General features: G+C 41.9%; 1 protein-coding gene across 2 annotated transcripts in view; it reads left to right on the forward strand.

Annotated features, from left to right (window-relative positions):
* tcf25 (TCF25 ribosome quality control complex subunit) overlaps window positions 1-20342 on the forward strand; it is a 229729-nt gene that overhangs the window by 104083 nt on the left and 105304 nt on the right. For both annotated transcript variants that reach the window (XM_089135406.1, XM_089135407.1), the window contains 3 exons: window positions 6398-6480; window positions 19089-19219; window positions 19347-19446. In XM_089135406.1, coding sequence (XP_088991532.1) covers window positions 6398-6480; window positions 19089-19219; window positions 19347-19446 — 314 coding nt within the window. The remainder of the gene's footprint in view (window positions 1-6397; window positions 6481-19088; window positions 19220-19346; window positions 19447-20342) is intronic.

A 20342-nucleotide genomic window follows, 5' to 3' on the forward strand; every position in this document is an offset into this window, starting at 1 on the left:
TAGATTTGGTTAAATGTTTTTTGTTAATTCTTGGAGTTCTGTAATCCCACATAAAGGGTTGAATAATTGAATCAATTTTCTTGAAAAATGATTTTGTTAAGAAAAGAGGAATATTTTGAAACAAGTATAGAATTTGTGGTAGAAAGATCATCTTGATGGCATTTATCTTCCCAAGTAGTGATATTGGCAAGGTTTTCCAAAACTGAATTTTGTTTTTAAGTTGTTCCAATAAAGGTGGAAAGTTAGATTGCATGAGAGAGGAAAATTTCTTTGTAACCTCTATGCCTAAGTGTGTAAATTTATCAGTGGTAACCTTAAAGGGGAAACTAGCTAATGTTGTTTGAGGGATGTCATGAACAGGCATTAAGTCAAGTCAAGTCAAGTCACATTTATTTATATAGCGCTTTTCACAATACAGATTGTATCAAAGCAGCTTCACAGTGATAACATCAAAGTAGCACAACACAGATCAACAACATTGCTAAACACTAAATAACCAAGCTCAAAGCAAGCCAAAAGCAAGGCGACAGTGGCAAGGAACCAAACTCCATCAGATTGGATGGAGAAAAAACCTTGGGAGAACCCAGGCTCAGTCGGGGGCCAGTTCTCCTCTGGCTTACATTCATATTGTTTAAATATAGATATTAAATATAAATATTGTTTATGAATCAAACGGCGCCATAACATATCGCAGGCGTTGAGTCGTCTCATCACAGGCGTTGAGTCGTCTCATCACAGGCGTTGGGGCATCCGAAATTCCTGTGAGAGGCTGGACACAAAACTGGACCTGACGAACGCCATTTTTCTCGGGACAAGCGTCCCGAGATAACAGCAGAAAGGCAGATGGGAAATAATTAGCATAGCTGATGTTCATAATGATTTCCGTTATAACTCACAAACTCTCCGTAACCCGAACTCTCCGCAACCCAACCATACGCGCCGACCATACGCGCCGACCCGTTTGTCTAAAAGGCTGTCGAGCCCCACTGGTGCGTTAAGCAGTTTCAGTGGCAAACGGTTCCGTATGGCATAACAGAGGACTAGAAGGTAAGCATTATGTGAATGCTTGACTAAAGAGATGCGTCTTTAATCTAGTTTTAAACTGTGTCAGCGAGTCAGAGGCTCGGACCGTATCGGGAAGGCCATTCCAGAGTTTTGGAGCTAAATGCGAGAACGCCCTCCCTCATTTACTGGACTTCGATATCCTAGGAATGACCAGAAGCCTTGAATTTAGTGAATCCGAAAAAAAAGGAATAATCCCTGACAGATGGGTTGTTAAAACGCCATAAATCTATTAAATTCAATTGAATTTAAAAGAACACATGAATTATTTTTGGGTATTTTACGGGGTGATGATCGATCAAGAAATGGTTCTAAAGGTGTGTTAAAATCTCCTCCTATTATTAACATAGTCTGTGACAGATTGGGGAGTAAACTGAAGACTTTCTTAAAAAATGCGGGGTTATCCAAATTGGAAGCGTATATATTGATGAGAACTAGAGATGTGTTGTATATCTCTCCCGAGACAATGATATAGCGACCATCTTTATCGGCTATGGTGGAATTATGGATAAAGGGGATCCCTTTCTTTATTATAATGGCTGCGCCTCTTGCTTTTGTGGAGAAGGACATATGGTATACCTCTTTTACCCATTTAGCTTTCAATCTGTTATGAGAATTGTTTTTTAAATGTGTCTCTTGTAAGAAGGATATGTCTGAGTGACTTAATGACTTTAAATGATTCAAAACTTTACCTCTCTTCACCGGGTTGTTTGCGCCCCGTATATCCCAACTTGTAAATGTCAGTCCCTTTTTAACATTCAGTACATCCATCATATGTAACAGGAAGGAAAATTGGCATATGAGTGAAGTAAGAAATCAAGTATCTATATGCATTATAGTGAAAGAAACCGTCTTCTATTGCTGCACAAAATTTGTAATTCCGCATACTTACACACACATATTAAACAACAAATAAATGAACAACATAAACTTAAGTACCATAGGCTAATCTAAAGTAGCCGCAGGAAAACAGTTAGCGGGAAAAAACAAAAAAACAAAAACGAAAATTCCCTATATGAGTAACCTAGCTTATAAAGACTGTTACTCCATTTGGGGGAAGCCCCTCAAGCCTAACTATGAAGCCATGGCCATTTGTAACACAGAACAAAATGTTTGAAGGTTATATTTGAAAATAAGAAGATGAGAAAATAAATAAAATCTGTATAGTAATCGTACGTTGTAGAAGATTTGTAAACTTAACAATTTATTCTTATATATTAATCTTACTGGATACCACTAGAACAGAGTAGACACTCCATAGAGGGAAAGAGAATTTTAACTTGAATAAACATTCGTAGCTTATTGACGATATACAAGTCTCTCTCCAATTGTCTTCCTTGTCATGTTATCTTACCACAATTTGTAAGGATCCCTGTTGGAGTAGGGTACATGTATTATCGATGTATCGATGTACATGTATTATTGATGTATTATCGGACTTTTAACTTCCTCCGGTTGATCCCTGTGGTTTTGCCGTGAGACGTTTAGCATTCTCCTCGGCTTTCTGCGGATCTGTAAAGGATGACTGGGAGCCGTTGTGAGTCACAAGGAGTCTCGCTGGGTAAAGCAAGCCATATTTGACATCGGGTTGATTGCGCAGTAGTTGCCTGGCTCTGTTGAATTGCGCCCTTCGCTTTGCCACTGAAGGAGGGTAATCGGGGAAGATGCTTATGGCTTTACCTTGATATTGGAGGTTTCTCATAGCGGCAGCTTTACGGAGGATGTCTTCCAGGACGTGATGGTAATGAAGGCGTATTACGAATGGGCGCGGTGGGTCAGAGGGGTTCGAGCGTTGTCGAAGGGTTCTGTGGGCTCTGTCAATAAGCGGGGCCTCGTCCAACGATAGTACGTCTTTCAACAAGTTGGCAATGAAGTCCCTCGGTTTTGTTGTTTCCGAGCCCTCTCGTACACCCGTAATTCTGATGTTGTTTCTACGAGACCTTCTTTCTAAATCTTCATTCTTCTGTTTAAGACTGACACCTTCGGCACTGAGATTAGCCACTTGTTGCTCAAGTTGATTAATGCTATCAGAGTGTGTAGTGGTGGCCTCTTCTATGTCAGTGAGTTTAGCTTGTTGCATCTGAGATTTCGCTTCAAGATTAGCAATAGACACCTGAGCGACGTTGTTAGCCATAACAATCTCCTCTCTTAAGTCGTTATACACGCGTTCAATGCGTTTGTCCAAATTCTCACAGATGTCATCCTTTATCTTGGTCATTTCACCTCTGAGTCCTGTAATGGCAGCGAGCAGCGCTCGGTTAGATGGATCATCTTCATCACCGCTGGAGTCTTCAGTCTGTGTACCAGGCAAGGCTGGGGGTTGGCTGAGGCCTGGTTGAATCGATTTCTGTTTCTTGGTTTTTTGTTTGCTCATGTTGAAATATCGAGTCGGGCTTGAAGTCTTAGTATTTTAAAAGTAAATGCGTTCTGAAAGTATGAAATCTACATAGTTTTTGGCTCTTGAAAGTAGTTTTTAACGGATTTGGCTTACGGAGCTCTTAAAGACACGTCTTACTCCGTCATTGCTCAGTGGCGCCCCCACGATTACAAAATTTTTGCACTATTTTTCGCTAATAGACTAAAAGAAGTGTTAGACTCTATAATAGATGAGTCACAATCTGGGTTCATGAGGAAACGACATATTGCAAATAACATTAGATTAGTGCTAGATTTATTAGATTATAATGAACTCATCACTGACAACAGCTTCATTCTGTTCCTTGATTTTTATAAGGCGATTGACTCGCTTGAACTTGGTTTTATTCTGCAAGCACTTCAAAAATTTAGATTTGGTGATGTCTTTTGCAGAACTGTTAGGACCCTGTATACAAATGGTAGTAGTGCAATAAAATTGAAATTCGGTACTTCCCCTAGATTCAAAGTGTCCCGTGGAATCAAACAAGGGTGCCCTATCTCCCCATACCTGTTTTTGATCGCCTCTCAAATCTTAGCTCTACATGTTTCTAACAGTGCCTTGGAAGGGATAACATTGGCTGAAAGAAGTATCATCCTTAGTCAGCTGGCCCATGACACCACCATCTTCCTCAGAAATGCATCCCAGATTCCCCTTGCGATAGAATTAATCAGAGGATTTTCACAAGCTTCAGGTGTCAAATTAAACTTAAAAAAATGTGAACTAATGGCAGTTAAAGATTGTGATGTTTCAAACGTATGTGGCATTCTTGTGAAGGATCGGGTTACATACCTGGGAACAATAATAACTAAAGACCAAAGTTTAAGAAGTCCATTAAATTTTAGCCCAATCATTGAAAAAAAAAAAAAAGTTAAACTCTTGGCTACAAAGAGACTTATCCTTGAGAGGAAGAGTATTACTGACAAAAGCGGAGGGAATCTCCAGACTTGCTTATTTGGCGGCCTCTTTGGATGTTGATTGTAAGGTATCGAAAAGAATTGACGATATGTTGTTTAATTTCGTGTGGAAAAACAAAATTCATTATGTCAAAGTCTGTAATAATGAACACAAATCAGGATGGGAGGTTAAACTTTTTGGACTTCACAACTTTAAGCAATACCTTCAAAATCAATTGGCTCAGACAATTCTTTAACAATCCAACATCACTCTGGAACTTTATTCCAAACTATATTTTCTCTATGACACAAGTGGCAGACTGTACAGTTATTTAGAGTTCTTGCAGAAATTTCAAATTCCTGTTTCGGTTAAGGAGTATGCAATTGTCTTTGATGCAATTCCTTCTGGTATCAGAATTTTGCTGGGAGGCATTAATTTCCCATGGCCACTGACTCAAGAAATGGATTTATCTGATACTGCTGTGGGGAGATTATGCTTTTCTGCAGTGACGAAAAATAAAACTATTAGGGCTTTATACCAAAAAGAAATTGTTACTATCCCTTATATAATCCCATATTGGAACAGGTTAGTGGAGAATGTCCCTTGGAAAAGTGTTTGGTCATTGCCTTTTAAATATATGCTTACTAATAAAGTGAGAGAAGTTACGTTTAAATTAATTCACAGATTCTACCCAGTAAAGTGTGTGCTTAAGCGGTATAAACCAGATATTGAATCTGAATGCTCTTTCTGTAAAAGGTCAGATGAAGATATTTGCCATTTATTTTGGAAATGGTCATACACAGAAAAATTTTGGTCAGATGTCCTTGAATTTATCCAAACCTTTATCCAAACCTTTTTCATTACGGATTTCTCATTTTGCTTTAAAGATGTTTTCTTTGGTGTGGTCGACCTTAAGACGGACAAAGAAGGAAAATATTTCATTATTAATCTTTTATTTTTACTCGCTAAATATCACATCCATAAATGTAAGTTCAGGGGGTCTAAACCCTTCTTTCCTGTGTTTGAGAGTCAATGAATACTTGGACTCCATAAGATATTCAAAGAACTGTAAAGCTCTGAAGACTGTGCAGATATACTCAAAACTTGTGACATCGTGTGAGTGAATGAAATTGGAACTCATAACTGTACGGTACGCTATGAATTGAACTGCTTGTTGATTAGCCTTGCTGGACTTTGCAGACCCCACTGCTGGATATAATTTATTCATGTATGTACTTTATTTGTCTATTTATTTATGCATTTATTTATGTATAGTTTATTTGTGTATGTATTTCAATGTGTTGTTTGTGTCTGCAAATGCTGTCAATAAAAAAAAAAAAAAAAAACTCCTAAGCGGTGAGCAGGCGGTAACAAGAAGTAGTCGAAGAAGAACATCCTCATCTCAGTTCTCGCGCATGCGTTCTGGAAATCTCTTCAACTCTCGTCTCAAGGCCCATAAGGAAGTAATGGAATAGTCGAATAAAGTGTTTTGGTTTTTTTCGCACAAAAAGTAGTCTCGTCGCTTGATAAACTTATAATTGAGCCACTGTAGGCACATGGAATATTTAAACATTTTTTTTAATGACTTTATGGGCAGTCAAGTGTCATTCCCTTAGGCAGCCTATGTAGGAGTGATCCACCTCTCAGATTAAATCAAAAATATCTTCATTTGTGTTCCGAAGATCAACGAAGGTCTTACAGGGTTGGTACAGCATGGGGGTGAGTAATTAATGACTAATGAATTTTCATTTTTGGGTGAACTAACCCTTTAACTGTGTTAACCCTTTAACACATCCTTTGAAGTGGTTTAAGTGATTGGATGCAATACATATCGAATACGTTTTGAAGAACATTTACAATGTGGATGTCTGCATCATCCACTACACCGAATATCGCAAAATGAACAAATTAATCTGATCTCATTTATTGCATCATAGTAAGTTCTGGAGATTTGTGTTATGTGCACAAAGCCTGAGAATTATACTACTGAATGTTTTTTTGTTTTTGTTTTTCTCCCACATTCAGAAAAAAACAGAGACAGAGGCAGTTTCATCGTTGCTCGTGGATGACTGTTTATAAAGACACATGGCCCCGCTTCAGTCGACCAGGTCAGATTTTAACCAATTTATCAAATTTTCCCAGAATGTTTGTTCTGTAAACCGAAGTACCACCCAGAGTATCAGTTTGTTGGATTTGTGCAGGACTGTTTTTTGGGTTTTTGGGACCCCAGGCAAGAGCATAAAAATGGGCCCCACCTAGGGATGGGGCCGATCCGATCCAGTATAGGTATCGGGACCGATACCAGCGTAATCCACGTATCGGATTTTTCCGATCCGTCTCGAGGACATGAATGTATGAACGAATTTTTCTGCATCAGAAACAGATAGCATGTTACGTAGCTTAGCAATGTTTCTAAGGTGGAAAAAGGCTGTTCTTGTAACATAAGAAATATTATTTTCGAAAGACAAGTTGCGGTCTAGTATAACACCCAGTTCTTTTACTGCAGTGGATAAAGTAACAGGACATCCGTCTATATTAAAGTTGTGTTGTAAGAGGTTTTGTGAGTGGTTTTTTGGACCAATAAGTAATACCTCCGTTTTATCTGAATTTAATAGCAGGAAATTACGCGTCATCCAGCATTTTATATCTTTGAGACACTCTGTCAATTTAGATGAGTTAGTGTTTTCGTCTGGTCGCGATGAAATATATAATTGAGTGTCATCAGCGTAACAGTGGAAATTAATTAATTCCATGTTTTCTTATAATATTACCAAGTGGCAGCATATATATTGAGAATAGCAGAGGGCCTAAAACCGAACCTTGCGGTACTCCATAGTCTACTGACGTTATCTTAGATTTTTTCCCGTTTAAACAGACAAAATGATAACGGTCCGATAAGTACTATCTGAACCAGTTTAATGCCTGTCCCTGAACACCAGTGTAGTCTAGTATTGAGATACAGCCTTGGTCAGAAGCTAAAAGTAAATCATTTGTAATTTTAACTAGCGCAGTTTCTGTGCTATGATGCGGTCTGAATCCTGACTGGAATTTTTCATAGATATCATTTCACTTGCAAAAAAGAGCACAATTGAGCGGACACAACTTTTTCTAGTATTTTGGACATAAATGGAAGGTTTGAAATGGGTCTGTAATTTGCTAAGTTATTTGTATCTAATTGCGGTTTCTTAATGAGAGGTTTTATTACTGCCAGCTTGAATATTTTTGGAACATGACCTAAAGATAAAGACGAGTTAATAATATTGAGGAGAGGCTCTTCCACTACAGGTAATAGTTCTTTTAGTAGTTTAGTGGGTATTGGATCTAATAAACATGTTGTTGGTTTAGATGCAATGATAAGTTTATTTAGCTCCTCCTGTCCTATCATTGTAAAGCGGTGTAGTTGTTCTAGAAGGGCCATAAATGAGGCTGAATCATAAGACACCATAGAGGATTGTACATTTATAATTGTGCTTCGGATGCTTTCTATTTTCTCATGGAAGTAATTCATAAAATCATTACTGCTAAACTGTAACGGTATATTTTGCTCTGGTGATGTCTGTTTATTTGTTAGTCTAGCCACGGTGTTAAATAAAAACCTTGGATTATTTTGGTTATTTTCTATTAGTTTATTTTCTATTAGTTAACAGCCCTGGCTGTTTTTAGGGCCTTTTTATAACGTGACATACTGTCTTTCCACGCGATTCTAAAGACCTCTAAATTAGTTTGTTTCCATTTACGCTCTAACGCTCTAACACTGTTGTACCAGGGTGCTTTAGTTTTCTCTCTAACCTTTTTTAATCTAATTGGTGCAACAATGTCTAATATACTAGTGAAAATGGTGCTCAAACTGCTAGTCATTTCGTCTAATTCATCTGTTTGTTTGGGTTCACTTAGCAGCTTAGAAATATCAGGTAAGCTATTTGAGAATCTATCTATACTGGTTGGAAGGATTGTTCTGCCTGGTCTATAACATGGGGCAACATGACATATTTCAGCAGTACATATTATGCAAGTCACCATGTATTGATCAGTGACGTCATCGCTTTGCGGTATAATATCTATATCAGTTGGATTGGTTCCATATGATATAATTAAATCTAGTGTATGATTTAGACGATGAGTGGGACCACTGACGTTTTGTTTGACCCCAAAGGAGTTTAATAATTCTGTAAATGCAGCACCTAACACATCATTTGTATTATCTACGTGAATGTTAAAATCTCCAACAATTATTGCTTTATCGACATTCACCAATAGATCCGAGAGAAGGTCTGCAAACTCTTTTAGGAATTCAGCATATGGCCCTGGAGGTCTATATACAGCAGCCAAGGCTAGAGATAATATGGTTCTCTTACGAGAGGTTCTCTCGTATTGCGTAAGCTAGCTTACGCTACGGGAAAGATTCATCTTTGCTGAGAAGTTGAAGCCAAAAAATTATTCCATAATTTTGTAATCATTGTCAACGCAGTCTCTCTGAGGCAGACCGTGAGCGGGGCTAGCTAGCAGCTCATTGGTTCGCTCAGAGAGAATGCACGAACCTATGGGAGAGCAGCGCTGAGCCCGCGGCCAATGAGCGGACGGCGTTTGCTCATTGCGTCAGAGCCCGCCGAAAGGGGCGTGGCTACAGTGTATAAAACTGGCTCTCCTAGGCTCGGTAGTTGATTCTTCATCATTCAGCGAGCTACACGCATCCGCTGTCGAAGAAGGCACCTTCTAGCGAGCTCCGGAGACTGAGGAAGCCGGCCGTCTGCCACCTTCAGCCGTCCTGCAAGCTAGCGCCGTCCGACGCCGTATCCTTTTTCACTTATTCCTCACAAAAGAGCTCGAGCGTCTTTTTCAAGATGCCTCGTTTCTGCGGCCGAAACAGCGCCCGCCTCAGCAAGCTCAGCAGCCCCAGCGTAGTCAGGCAGACAGCCACAGACAGCCTCCTCCCCGGGGGCCTCGACCCAAGATCACGCTGAAGCCTGATCAGCAAAAGTCTGCCTAGCACAGCTGAGAAAAAGACGGCTCTCTCCCGCTGCGGACGGACCGCCGTCAAAGTTTCGTCTTCTGCTAGTCCCCGAAGCCTCGCCGACTACAGTAGTGTTTACCGCCACAAACAAGCCGGTTTCTCTGCCCGCTTGCGAGCGACAAAAAGCCGTTTTCACGGCTACCCAGAGAGTTCACAAAAAGAGCATAAAAGCCTCAAGTGTAAAAAATGTGCCCACAAACATGTGTTCACTCATACACACACAAGCACCATATGCCCCGTGTCTCCCACAGAGCCCAGTCTCACAGAGCGGCCACTGTCCGCTCTAGTAGCAGAAAACATAAACACGCCCATGAGCCCGTGCGCGTGTCCCCCCTCTGCTCGCTCTGTCTCACGGCCCAAAAACTCCTCTCTGAGTGTAAGTCCCGTTGCCACACACACTCTAAGCGCGCCCACACACAGTGTTCAGCCCGCTATGTGCAGCAATCAGGGCGAAACTGCCATTCATCCGCTAGCCGCATGCTGCGAAGCGTGGGAAGCCATCCCCGGCATCTCCCCGTGGGTTTTAAGCATCATAAAGAATGGCTATCTATTACAGTTTCGTCGCCGCCCGCCCCGTTCGCGCGTTCGGCTCGAATCCACTGCCAGTCCAGCTGCGATGAACACGCTCCGCTCAGAAATAGCGAAGCTGCTGCAGAAGGGCGCAATAGAGAGAGTTCTGCCATCTATGACCGAGTCGGGGTTTTACGGCCGTTATTTTCTTGTTCCCAAGAAAGACGGTGGCCTCAGGCCGATCTTAGATCTCAGGGTCTTGAACAAAGCGCTCATGAAGAGACCGTTCAAAATGCTCACAGTCAGAAAACTCCTCGCACACGTCCTCCAGGGGGACTGGTTCATCTCTCTAGACCTGAAAGACGCCTATTTCCAGATCCAGATAAATCCTCGTCACAGGCCATTCCTACGTTTCGCCTTCGAGGGTCAGGTTTACCAATATGCCGTTCTCCCGTTCGGCCTATCCTTAGCACCCCGTACGTTCACGAAGTGCATGGATACAGCGCTCGCCCCCCTGCGGAGTCAGGGGCTGCGCATTTTAAACTATCTGGACGACTGGCTGATTGTAGCACAATCTCAGACGGAGCTTCTGTCGCACCACGCAGTTCTCCTAAACCATCTGAAAGCGCTGGGACTCTCTGTCAACTGGACAAAGAGCTCTCTCCAGCCCAGTCAAACTATTTCATTCCTTGGAATAGACTTGAACTCGATCACGATGAAGGCTCGCTTATCCGCACAGCGCGCGCGCCGTGTTCAGCGTCTAGCCGCCTCCTTTCGGATGGGTACCCACACACCCCTGAAATCCTTTCAGAGGATGCTGGGTTATATGGCCTCAGCCTCCGCTGTGCTACAGCTGGGTCTCCTTCACATGAGCCCCCTTCAACTCTGGTTAAAGAGCCGCGCACCCCACCGCGAGTGGACTACGGGCCGCCAGATTATCAATGTTACACAGACATGTATCACTGCACTGCAACCATGGTCAGTAACCGAGTGGTTTCAGAGGGCCGTTACCATGGGAACCTTTTCTCGCCGAAAAGTCATCTCGACGGACGCATCCAACACGGGTTGGGGTGCAGTCGGCCAGTGGTCGAACCAGGAGAGTTCCCTACACATAAACTGTCTGGAGATGATAGCGGTCGAGAACGCGCTGCGGTTTTTCCTCCCGCGCATACACGGTCACCACGTCCTGATTCGCTCAGACAATACGGCCGTGGTATCTTACATCAACCGTCAGGGCGGGGTCAGATCCAAGAATCTCTTTCATCTGACCGCCGCATCCTATTGTGGTCCCAGAGTCACCTGCTCTCGCTCAGAGCGACGCACGTACCGGGCCATCTGAACGACAGTCCAGACATGCTGTCCAGGAACCTTGTCTCCCCCGGAGAATGGTCCCTGCACACTCAAATAGTTCAAACATTGTGGCGCCTATTCGGCAGAGCGGAGATAGATCTTTTCGTGTCAGAAGAGAACGCTCACTGCCCGATATTCTTTTCAAAGAGCGAGGACGCGTTAGCCCAGGATTGGCCCCGCCGCCCGCTCTATGCTTTTCCCCCGATTTCTCTGCTAACGCAGGTCATTCAGAGAATCAGGGACACACGCCACTCGGTGCTCCTCATAGCCCCGCACTGGGAGAATCAGATTTGGTTCCCGGAGCTTACGCAGCTGTCACGGACAGCCCCGTGGCCCATTCCAATCAGAGCAGATCTCCTCACTCAAGCTCGCGGCTCGATCTGGCATCCCCATCCACAGCGCTGGGCGCTTCATGCATGGGTGACCAACGACTACTCGTCGATTTTACCAAAAGGAGTTCTGAACACGATCAAACATGCCAGAGCGGAATCTACTAGAAAGTTTTCTAGATGGTGCACCGACAAAAACTTGGACCCACGGACGTGTGAGGTTTCGTCTTTGCTCGTGTTCCTTCAGGAGATGCTGGATAAGGGCAGGTCCCCATCCCGTCTAAAGGTTTACGTGGCAGCCGTCGCGGCGTTCGTTGAACCCCGGCGCGCCCAGTCTTTGGGCAAAGACAAGCTAATTATCCGCTTCCTCAGGGAAGCCAGAAGGATGAACCCCTCTCGCCCCCCCACGGTGCCGGTCTGGGATCTTTCTATAGTTCTAGAAGCTTTGAAAGCCCCACCGTTTGAACCACTCGAGTCCGTGGAGCTAAAATACCTCTCGCTAAAAAACGTTTTTCTGACTGCCCTCGCCTCAGTAAAACGCGTGGGGGACATTCACGCGCTGTCTTCTAACGCCGCGTGCCTTGAGTTTGAACCTAATGACTCCATTGTCATTCTGAAACCTAGACATGGTTATGTCCCAAAAGCGATTGGTACCGCCTTCAGGGCGCAAGTGATCTCTCTATCGGCGCTGCCTGCATCCGATAGCGAGCGTGACACGGATCGCCTCTGCCCGGTCCGGGCTCTGAGAGTGTACACTACACACGCTGCTGCGTTCAGACGCTCGGAGCAGCTGTTTGTGTCGTTCGGCGGCCGCACCAAGGGTCTAGCCACCTCTAAACAGACACTGTCTAGGTGGATAGTGGATGCTATTGCTTCTGCTTACGCCTCAAAAGACCAGCCTTGCCCGCTGGGCCTCAGGGCTCATTCCACCAGAGGCATGGCCTCATCGTGGGCATGGTCCTGCGGAATTTCCATTCACGACATTTGTGTGGCTGCGGGATGGGCCTCCCCCTCCACTTTTATCAGATTCTATAACTTGGAAGTTCCCGCCTTACAGGCTAAATTACTGGCGGTCTAGTACTATACAGCTCTCCTTTAAGAAGCTGCACTATTGGGAGTCCTATCACAACCGGTTCGCCCCTTTTGCTTCCCCCCTATGTGCTTATGCGTTATACGTTCACGGCCCGCTATGCCGGCCGCCTTAAGGGCGTTTTGCATTAGATGATAACGGCCGCTATGCTGGCCGCCTTATTGTCTTCTTCCACCTTAAGATTCCCCCGGTGTTTTTCCCCCTGGGATGCTTAGTGGTTACATAGCGCGCACGGCGTTGACCAGATGTTCCCGTAGCGTAAGCTAGCTTACGCAATACGAGAGAACCTCTCGTAAGAGAACGAATCGGTTACCTAACGTAACCTCGGTTCTCTCTAGATGAGGGAACGAGTATTGCGTTCCCGGCCGTGCCTGCGCCATCAGCGTTTCGCTTCATGCTGAAAGAAATCAACTACCGAGCCTGGGAGAGCCAGTTTTATACACCGTAGCCACGCCCCTTTCGGCGGGCTCTAACGCAATGAGCGAGCGCCGTCCGCTCATTGGCCGCGGGCTCAGCGCTGCTCTCCCATAGGTTTGTGCATTCTCTCTGAGTGAACCAATGAGCTGCTAGCTAGCCCCGCTCACGGTCTGCCTCAGAGAGACTGCGTTGACAATGATTACAAAATTATGGAATAATTTTTTGGCTTCAACTTCTCAGCAAAGATGAATCTTTCCCGTAGCGTAAGCTAGCTTACGCAATACTCGTTCCCTCATCTAGAGAGAACCGAGGTTACGTTAGGTAACCGATTCGATTTCCTTCTTACATCTAAGAGCGTAACATTTAGCACAAGTACTTCAAATGAATTAAACCTGCGACCTGTTTTCTGAGTAACATTAAAAATATCTTTATAGATTGTTGCAACACCGCCGCCACGACCGATCGGACGAGGCTCATGTTTATAATAGTATCCTGGCGGAGTAGACTCATTTAGACCGAAATACTCATTTGGTTTAAGCCAGGTTTCAGTAAGGCACAGAACATCGAAATTATTATCTGTGACCATTTCATTTACAATAACCGCCTTAGGTGTGAGCGATCTAATGTTTAGAAGACCTAGCTTTAGAAAATGTTTTTGTTCACTGATATTTAGATTTTCTGGTTTAATTACAATAAGATTTTTGCTTGATCCTACACTAGATTTATTGTTTGGCCTCACTAAACGAGGAATATACACTGTTTCTCTATAATGTTCTACACTACGTATATCAATTAAGTTTGGACAGCAAAGACTGTGGTTTGGACTTTGACTTACTAGTCATCTGGTGTGTAACGTCTTGGAGATGTTGTCCGACAGAACAGCCGCTCCGATTCTGCTGGGGTGAAGGCCATCAGCACGATACAGCCTAGGTCGCTCCCAGAACAGATTCCAGTTATTTATAAAGAGCAGTTTCTGTTCATTACACAATGACATTAACCATTCATTTAGTGCAAATAATCTACTGAAACTTTCCTGCCCTTGGCGATATGTGGGAAGCGGTCCAGACACGATGATCGTTGCTTTAGGCGCTGTGCTGCGTACCGTCTCGATCAGGCTCTTGTAGTCCTTCTTCAGAAACTCTGTCTTCCGCAGCCTGATGTCGTTCGCTCCCGCGTGCAGCACAACAGCTCCGACGCGCTCGTCACTGTTCAGGATCTCGGGAACACGAGCACCAGGAAAGCAGTGAGTGCGTACCTTACCCTTACCTGAGGTAGCACGGACATGACGGACCATGGACGTGCCGATGATCACGGCGTCGTCGCGTTCCGACTCGCGGAGAGGGGAGAAGCGGTTCCGGGTGGAGATTTCGAAGACCGGGAGAGGTGGAGAGGTTCTAGCTCTGGTCCTGGCTCGCGTCTTCCACTGTGGGTTCACCCAGGGTCCATGGTGTTGTGTCGGTGCCTGAGTGAATGAAGCCCGAGATGATCCTCCTGGGCAGAGAAACGCACAGAGTAGACGAAGTCGAAGTCAAAGAGTTACTAACCACTGAGTTGTGAGCATCGGCGCGTGATGTTTCAAGCACTGATCGCCAATCCAGCAGCTCAGCTTGCTTCTCCAGCAGACCACGGATCTGTTTCTGCACTGATTCCAGCTCCAACTTCACAGAGAACAGCTTGAATATGTATAATTATTATTATGAATTATCATGAATTCATGTATAAATTCATGCATGAATTATGCATTCATTCATGCATTAATATATCATGAATCATCAGGAACTAACAAGTTCAATGTTTTTCATTCATGACTTCATGGATGAACACTTTAATTAAAACGTTATCTAAGAAGAGCACATCATCATGAATTATGATTTATTACGCATGATCATTGTTTTCTTTGTTCACAGTTATGCCTCCATTAATAGCACATTGTTCTTTGTTCACAGTTATGCCTCCATTAATAGCACATTAGTGTTTCAAAGGACCTAGTCACCGCTTTAGTGGAGAGGCCACACACAAAGTCATTGATAGATATGCCGTTGTGTTGTTCATCCATGAAGTCATGAATGAAAAACGTTGAACCCGTGTTAGTTCCTGATGATTCATGAGATATTAATGCATGAATGAATGCATAAATCATGCATGAAGTTATACTTGAATTCATGATAATTCTTGTACCCTTACCGTAAAGTGTTACCTTTTGTTTTCTTCTAAAGTGTAGGAAACTCAGAAGTGAAGACCAGGGGCTCGTTCTTCGTACGTCGCTAACTCAGTTAGCTGGATTTGATTGTTGGCGATTTGCCATGATCTTGGATCGTTTGGTTCTTCGACGCTCATCCTGGACTTGCTGTCATAGCAACAGGTCCGTCAGCTTGAACCTGCTCGCGAGCAGGCTTATTTCATGTAAACAGGATTAGATCGCGGCTGATACGGGAAGTCCTTCAGCGCAGCGCGATAGTGTAGCCTAATTTCTGAGATTTATTTATTTTTTCTCGTGAAACGATCATCGTGAGGGTGTCGTTTAAATACATTATTATTTTGTTGGAAATGCACATTAATGTTCGATTTGATGTCGGGCTTCAACAACAGTACAAAATGTTTGCATTGCCCTAAAATTATTTGCGAGTGGCTTCCTTTACACTATTGGAGATGCGGAGAACTTGATAAGCTTTCTGTTGTGCCATTCACAAAGTAGTGCTCTTAGTTTTTTTTAGTTTTTTTTTTTTTGCCAACTTAGGGTATATTATAATTTTTAATGAAGATAATGCAATCATGATGACCATGCCGATCATAATTTACAGTCCCTCAGGCTTAACTTACGTTATTGGTGCCATACACTGTAGACTACACGTTCCCATCAAGGCCTCAATGAAGGGATTTTGTGAGCAGAAAGGGGGCTTATACAGTGCAGCCAAATTACTATTACAATTTTTAATATTCCAGATTTGGAATATTATATCACTTTTTTTAAAAGGCATTTGACTGAGTAAAATCTTTTAGATGGTGTGTGACCATGTTCTATATCACAAATCAGTGTGAAAGCAAAATGGCCAGGATCTGTGCATGACTCAAGAATTTTAAGAGATTCACATTTATGAAAATTATTTGAACATGGTAAGGAAAATTATAAATATCAAACTCACAGTATTACATACACTTATGCTGAGAACTGCATTTTTCCATTATACAGGTGATTACAACAGGATCCTGCATGGAGACAGGTGTTTTATGACCCCATTCCCTGACCCAAACCCCAGACCAGTTACAATGTAGCTCTAGGACAAGGGCACACAATGACATGAGCTTTGGCCAACTAAAGGGAAGATTTCAGGGTCTAAAAAGCCTGAGGGTTGCACCTGACAGGGCCTGTGACATTGCATGTGCCATATTACACAACACTGCCAACATCAGAAAAAGAAAAAAAAATGTTTAATTAAGCCTAAAATAAAAGACAAGACAAATTTGCAAAACTCTATTTGCTTAGAGTTTTATTTCAATGGTTCTTTGTAAAGAAAAGCCAGTTATTCAGTTAGTCATCTTTTTAAAAGATATTATGCAAGGTCAGCAATAGTACTCTGTGTGATTTTACTCTGAAGTTTATTTTGAAGCAACTCTATTTCTAGTGCAATTTTTTCTCAGTCAAGTTCTGTTTCTCCCCCTGATTTTAGTTTTTTCAAAATACTCTATTTTTCTGTTGAAGACTCATATAGGGAACGAATTTAACCCTGTGTCGTTTGTGTCACACATGCCTCATGCAACAAATAAAAAGCAAAAGTTGTCTCTACACTGCCCACCCCTGTATCACTGCTGTGTGCAGACTCTTCTGTTCATGTGGACTCGTGTCAGAAATAATAGGCATAGGCACAAGTAGAAATCAATTAAAGCCATCAATTAAATTAAAGTACTTCCTCCAAAGGACAGTCATCTGAGAAGTTTTCTTCACTCTCCAGTGCAATGTGATTGATAACTCATGGTCAAATATTTTTACATTAACATAAGTTTATCAGTTTTTACAAAGCAATTTATCATTACTCAAGATTTAACAGTTGAAATGACTAAACCAGCCAATTTGGATTATAGGTCTACTTCATTTAATGCAGCAACAAATTATTTCACAGTGTACAAAGATAATTTAAATCTCATTTCCCAGTTATGGTGTTGCTGCTACTGGTCCCTGATGTGGGTCTGGAAGAGCTGAACCCAGGGATGCCCTTCACAACAGGCCAATTCACATTCAACCCAAGGGTCAGCTCTTCTGCCAGGTTCAGGAGCATCATTATTATTTTTTTCTCAGCCTTTTTCCTGGTTGCTTTTATAAACAGACAATCATTTATTTAACAGTGCCTTTTTAAAAGAGACTAGTAGGCCTATAAGGCCTAAAATTACCATTAAGTAGAATATTTTTGTACTTCACTTTCACCATGTCCATTATTATAGTGTGGTGACTCGACATTACAATGAACAAAGTAATTATGAAATTATGAAAATAAAAATAAAATAATAATAAGTTATTAAAACATCTAACATGGCCACCACAAACGCATTTAATTTGTCTTCTAGTTTTGCCAGCACTCTCTCCTGGCTTTTGCACACTTTGAGGTATTCCCTGGCGTTTTAATTAAAGACTGAAATTCGGCATAACCTTGCATTAAAAGCGCTTGCTCTGCTTGTGAGAAAAACTGGGCGTGTTCTTTGGCCATGCTGAACAGCCAATAGCAGCGCTGCTGATCACTGGTTCTGCTATCGATACATGTCCTCTTTTAAACCAAAAGCGAGAACGCGCAGTTATCTCAGAGGACTCAATCCAGCGATACTAATTATAAACAACAGGTGTGTTCGAAGAACCCAATTAGCCGGATCATGATTAGCACGATGATATCATCTTAGATGTCTCATTTGATCTCGGATGTTTTAAGCAACGTACGAAGAACGAGCCCCAGGAGACTTGGTGTCTTCAACAGGATTCTTTATTGAGAAACACAAGCTGTTGGTAGCTGCAATCATTCGTCAAATCTAAATAAGTGAACGTTCCCTTACAATATATATACATTTAGTGGTGGGGAGCATGTAAATGAAGTATACCAATTCAGGAAACCTGTCCTAGATCGAGAGCGATCCCAATCCAATCAGCATAACCTTTCAAACGCTGAGACGCGAGAACAAGGTTGGCAGAACTCTCTTGCTGAGACAGAGGAGCTCCAAGAGCCATTTAAGAGTTTCAGTAATCTAACCAATACACAAAACAGGACTGGCCAGTTTCACACCTGAACTTTTGCAGTTTATATACTATTGTACTGGAACCTATAACATTTAATAAATTTGTAACACATTGTTTGCAGTATTTATATTATTTGCATATTTATAATATCAATATTATTTGTGCAGTTGTACATTTGTTATGTTGTGTACCATACATGTTAACCGCCTGTTGATTTAATGCAGTTGATTATCCCTAATTGGTAATTACAAAGAAAAGGGTGAATATTAGTTTTAATGTGAGCACTGAAGAAAGAAACGTGTTGAAATGTCTGCTTGTGCTTGTCTAGCATTCAATTCACTTGCAAATTAAAAAAAATATATATATAATATAAAATAATTTTTGCTAGACTTTCACTAGTCTGGACTGAATTCAGTGTGCACTTAGCAATTTTGTTGTGTCTTTGTGTCTATGAACCTGAAGCAAAAGGATTTATCATCTATTCGAAGCACAACAATATCTTCTAGAATATCTGAACGTTTAAATTATCTCACCAATACTGATGTAGCTATCTCTCCTATTGCTGTCTTTGATCTTGAAATAATCAGGTTTTTGTCATGATTTGTTATTATTGTGCTGCCCTTATTTAATTACAGATATTAAATGACCTGTGTGGTTCTAAGTTTACAAAACAATTAATAATATATTTGTGTATTTTTTGTGAGCAGTGAATTGCAGTGGGTGTTTGAGAGAACTTTTGGTACTGTTAACATAATTTGTGTGAAACATAGCTGACTAGTTGTGTCTCTTAGGTATCTCCATGAGTCTAGTGGAGTCTAAAGATGGCATTCAGCACTTCACCTTTGAACATAATCGTGACTATCAGCAAGTCCAGTTCAAGTTTTTTGATGCAGTCGAGTCAATGGACCCCAACAACATTGTGGTAATTTTAATCTAACATGCTATTAGCTGTGGACTGATTAGATTTTTTAATGCACACATATGTGACAGATGTGTTACCTAATGTATGTGATGCTCCGTTTCTCTCTTTTTTATTTTTTTTTCTTTAGGTTCTTCTGCAACTCAACCCATATCATATTGATTCACTCCTGCAGCTGTCAGATGTATGTCGCATACAAGAAGATCAAGAGACAGCCAGAGATCTCATCGGTGAGAAAATTCACTGATGTGCTGAATATGAGTAGGGCTGTAGCTATCGATTATTTTAGTAACCGAGTATTCTACAGATTAGTCCATCTATTAATCGGATAAAAAAAATCTTGGTAAAAAAAATGGATGGCTTTTAAAATGACTTAAAATACCTAAATTAAAAACAAGCAATAATAATTGGTTCAAATAAAGTATCAAAGTAAGTAATCATATGGGTTTTATTGAACAACCAACACCATGCAAAATAAATGATATAAACTAGAGCTGTCAGTTAAACTCGCTATTAATGGCGTTAACGCAAACCTATTATAACGCAATTAATTTTTTTATCGTGAGATTAATGGTCTTTTTGGCCTAGCAAACTTTGAAGTTTTTTTTTTTACATGCTTTTGCAACAGGATGCGGCATGTGCGGTGCTGCGCTAAGAAACCCATTAATTTCAATGGCTAAACCACACACCGCGGTCAAATTTCAAAATAGCTGTCGATTACAAGATTACACGTCTAATTGAAACTTTTTGGCATCCAAAAAGTTTTGAAAACTGGCGTAGTGCCGTGCATTCCGCGTCCTGTCTGAAAGTACTGGATCTAGCTAGACGGGAAACACACTTGTTGCGAGCCGGCCGAAATAGTAGGTTAACGTTACATTTTGAGTGGATGATGAGCGTGAGACGCTGAAATGGATGCCAATAAGATTCTGAATAAAAAGTGTACTTTTACTTTTTGACGTTGTGAACTGAGCTATCATTGATGGCCAAGCACACACACAGCTGATGCTAATTCTCCACCCCCTCGTCAATATCAGGACCTCGTCAGTATTTCTTTCACCCTTTTATTGATACATTGTGTGAGAGATTATTTGCTCCAAGTGAGAATGTTTTAGTGTGAAATTGAACA

The sequence above is a fragment of the Pimephales promelas genome, chromosome 10 (assembly GCF_988280905.1).
Source record: "Pimephales promelas chromosome 10, fPimPro1.hap1.1, whole genome shotgun sequence".
NCBI lineage: Eukaryota > Metazoa > Chordata > Actinopteri > Cypriniformes > Leuciscidae > Pimephales > Pimephales promelas.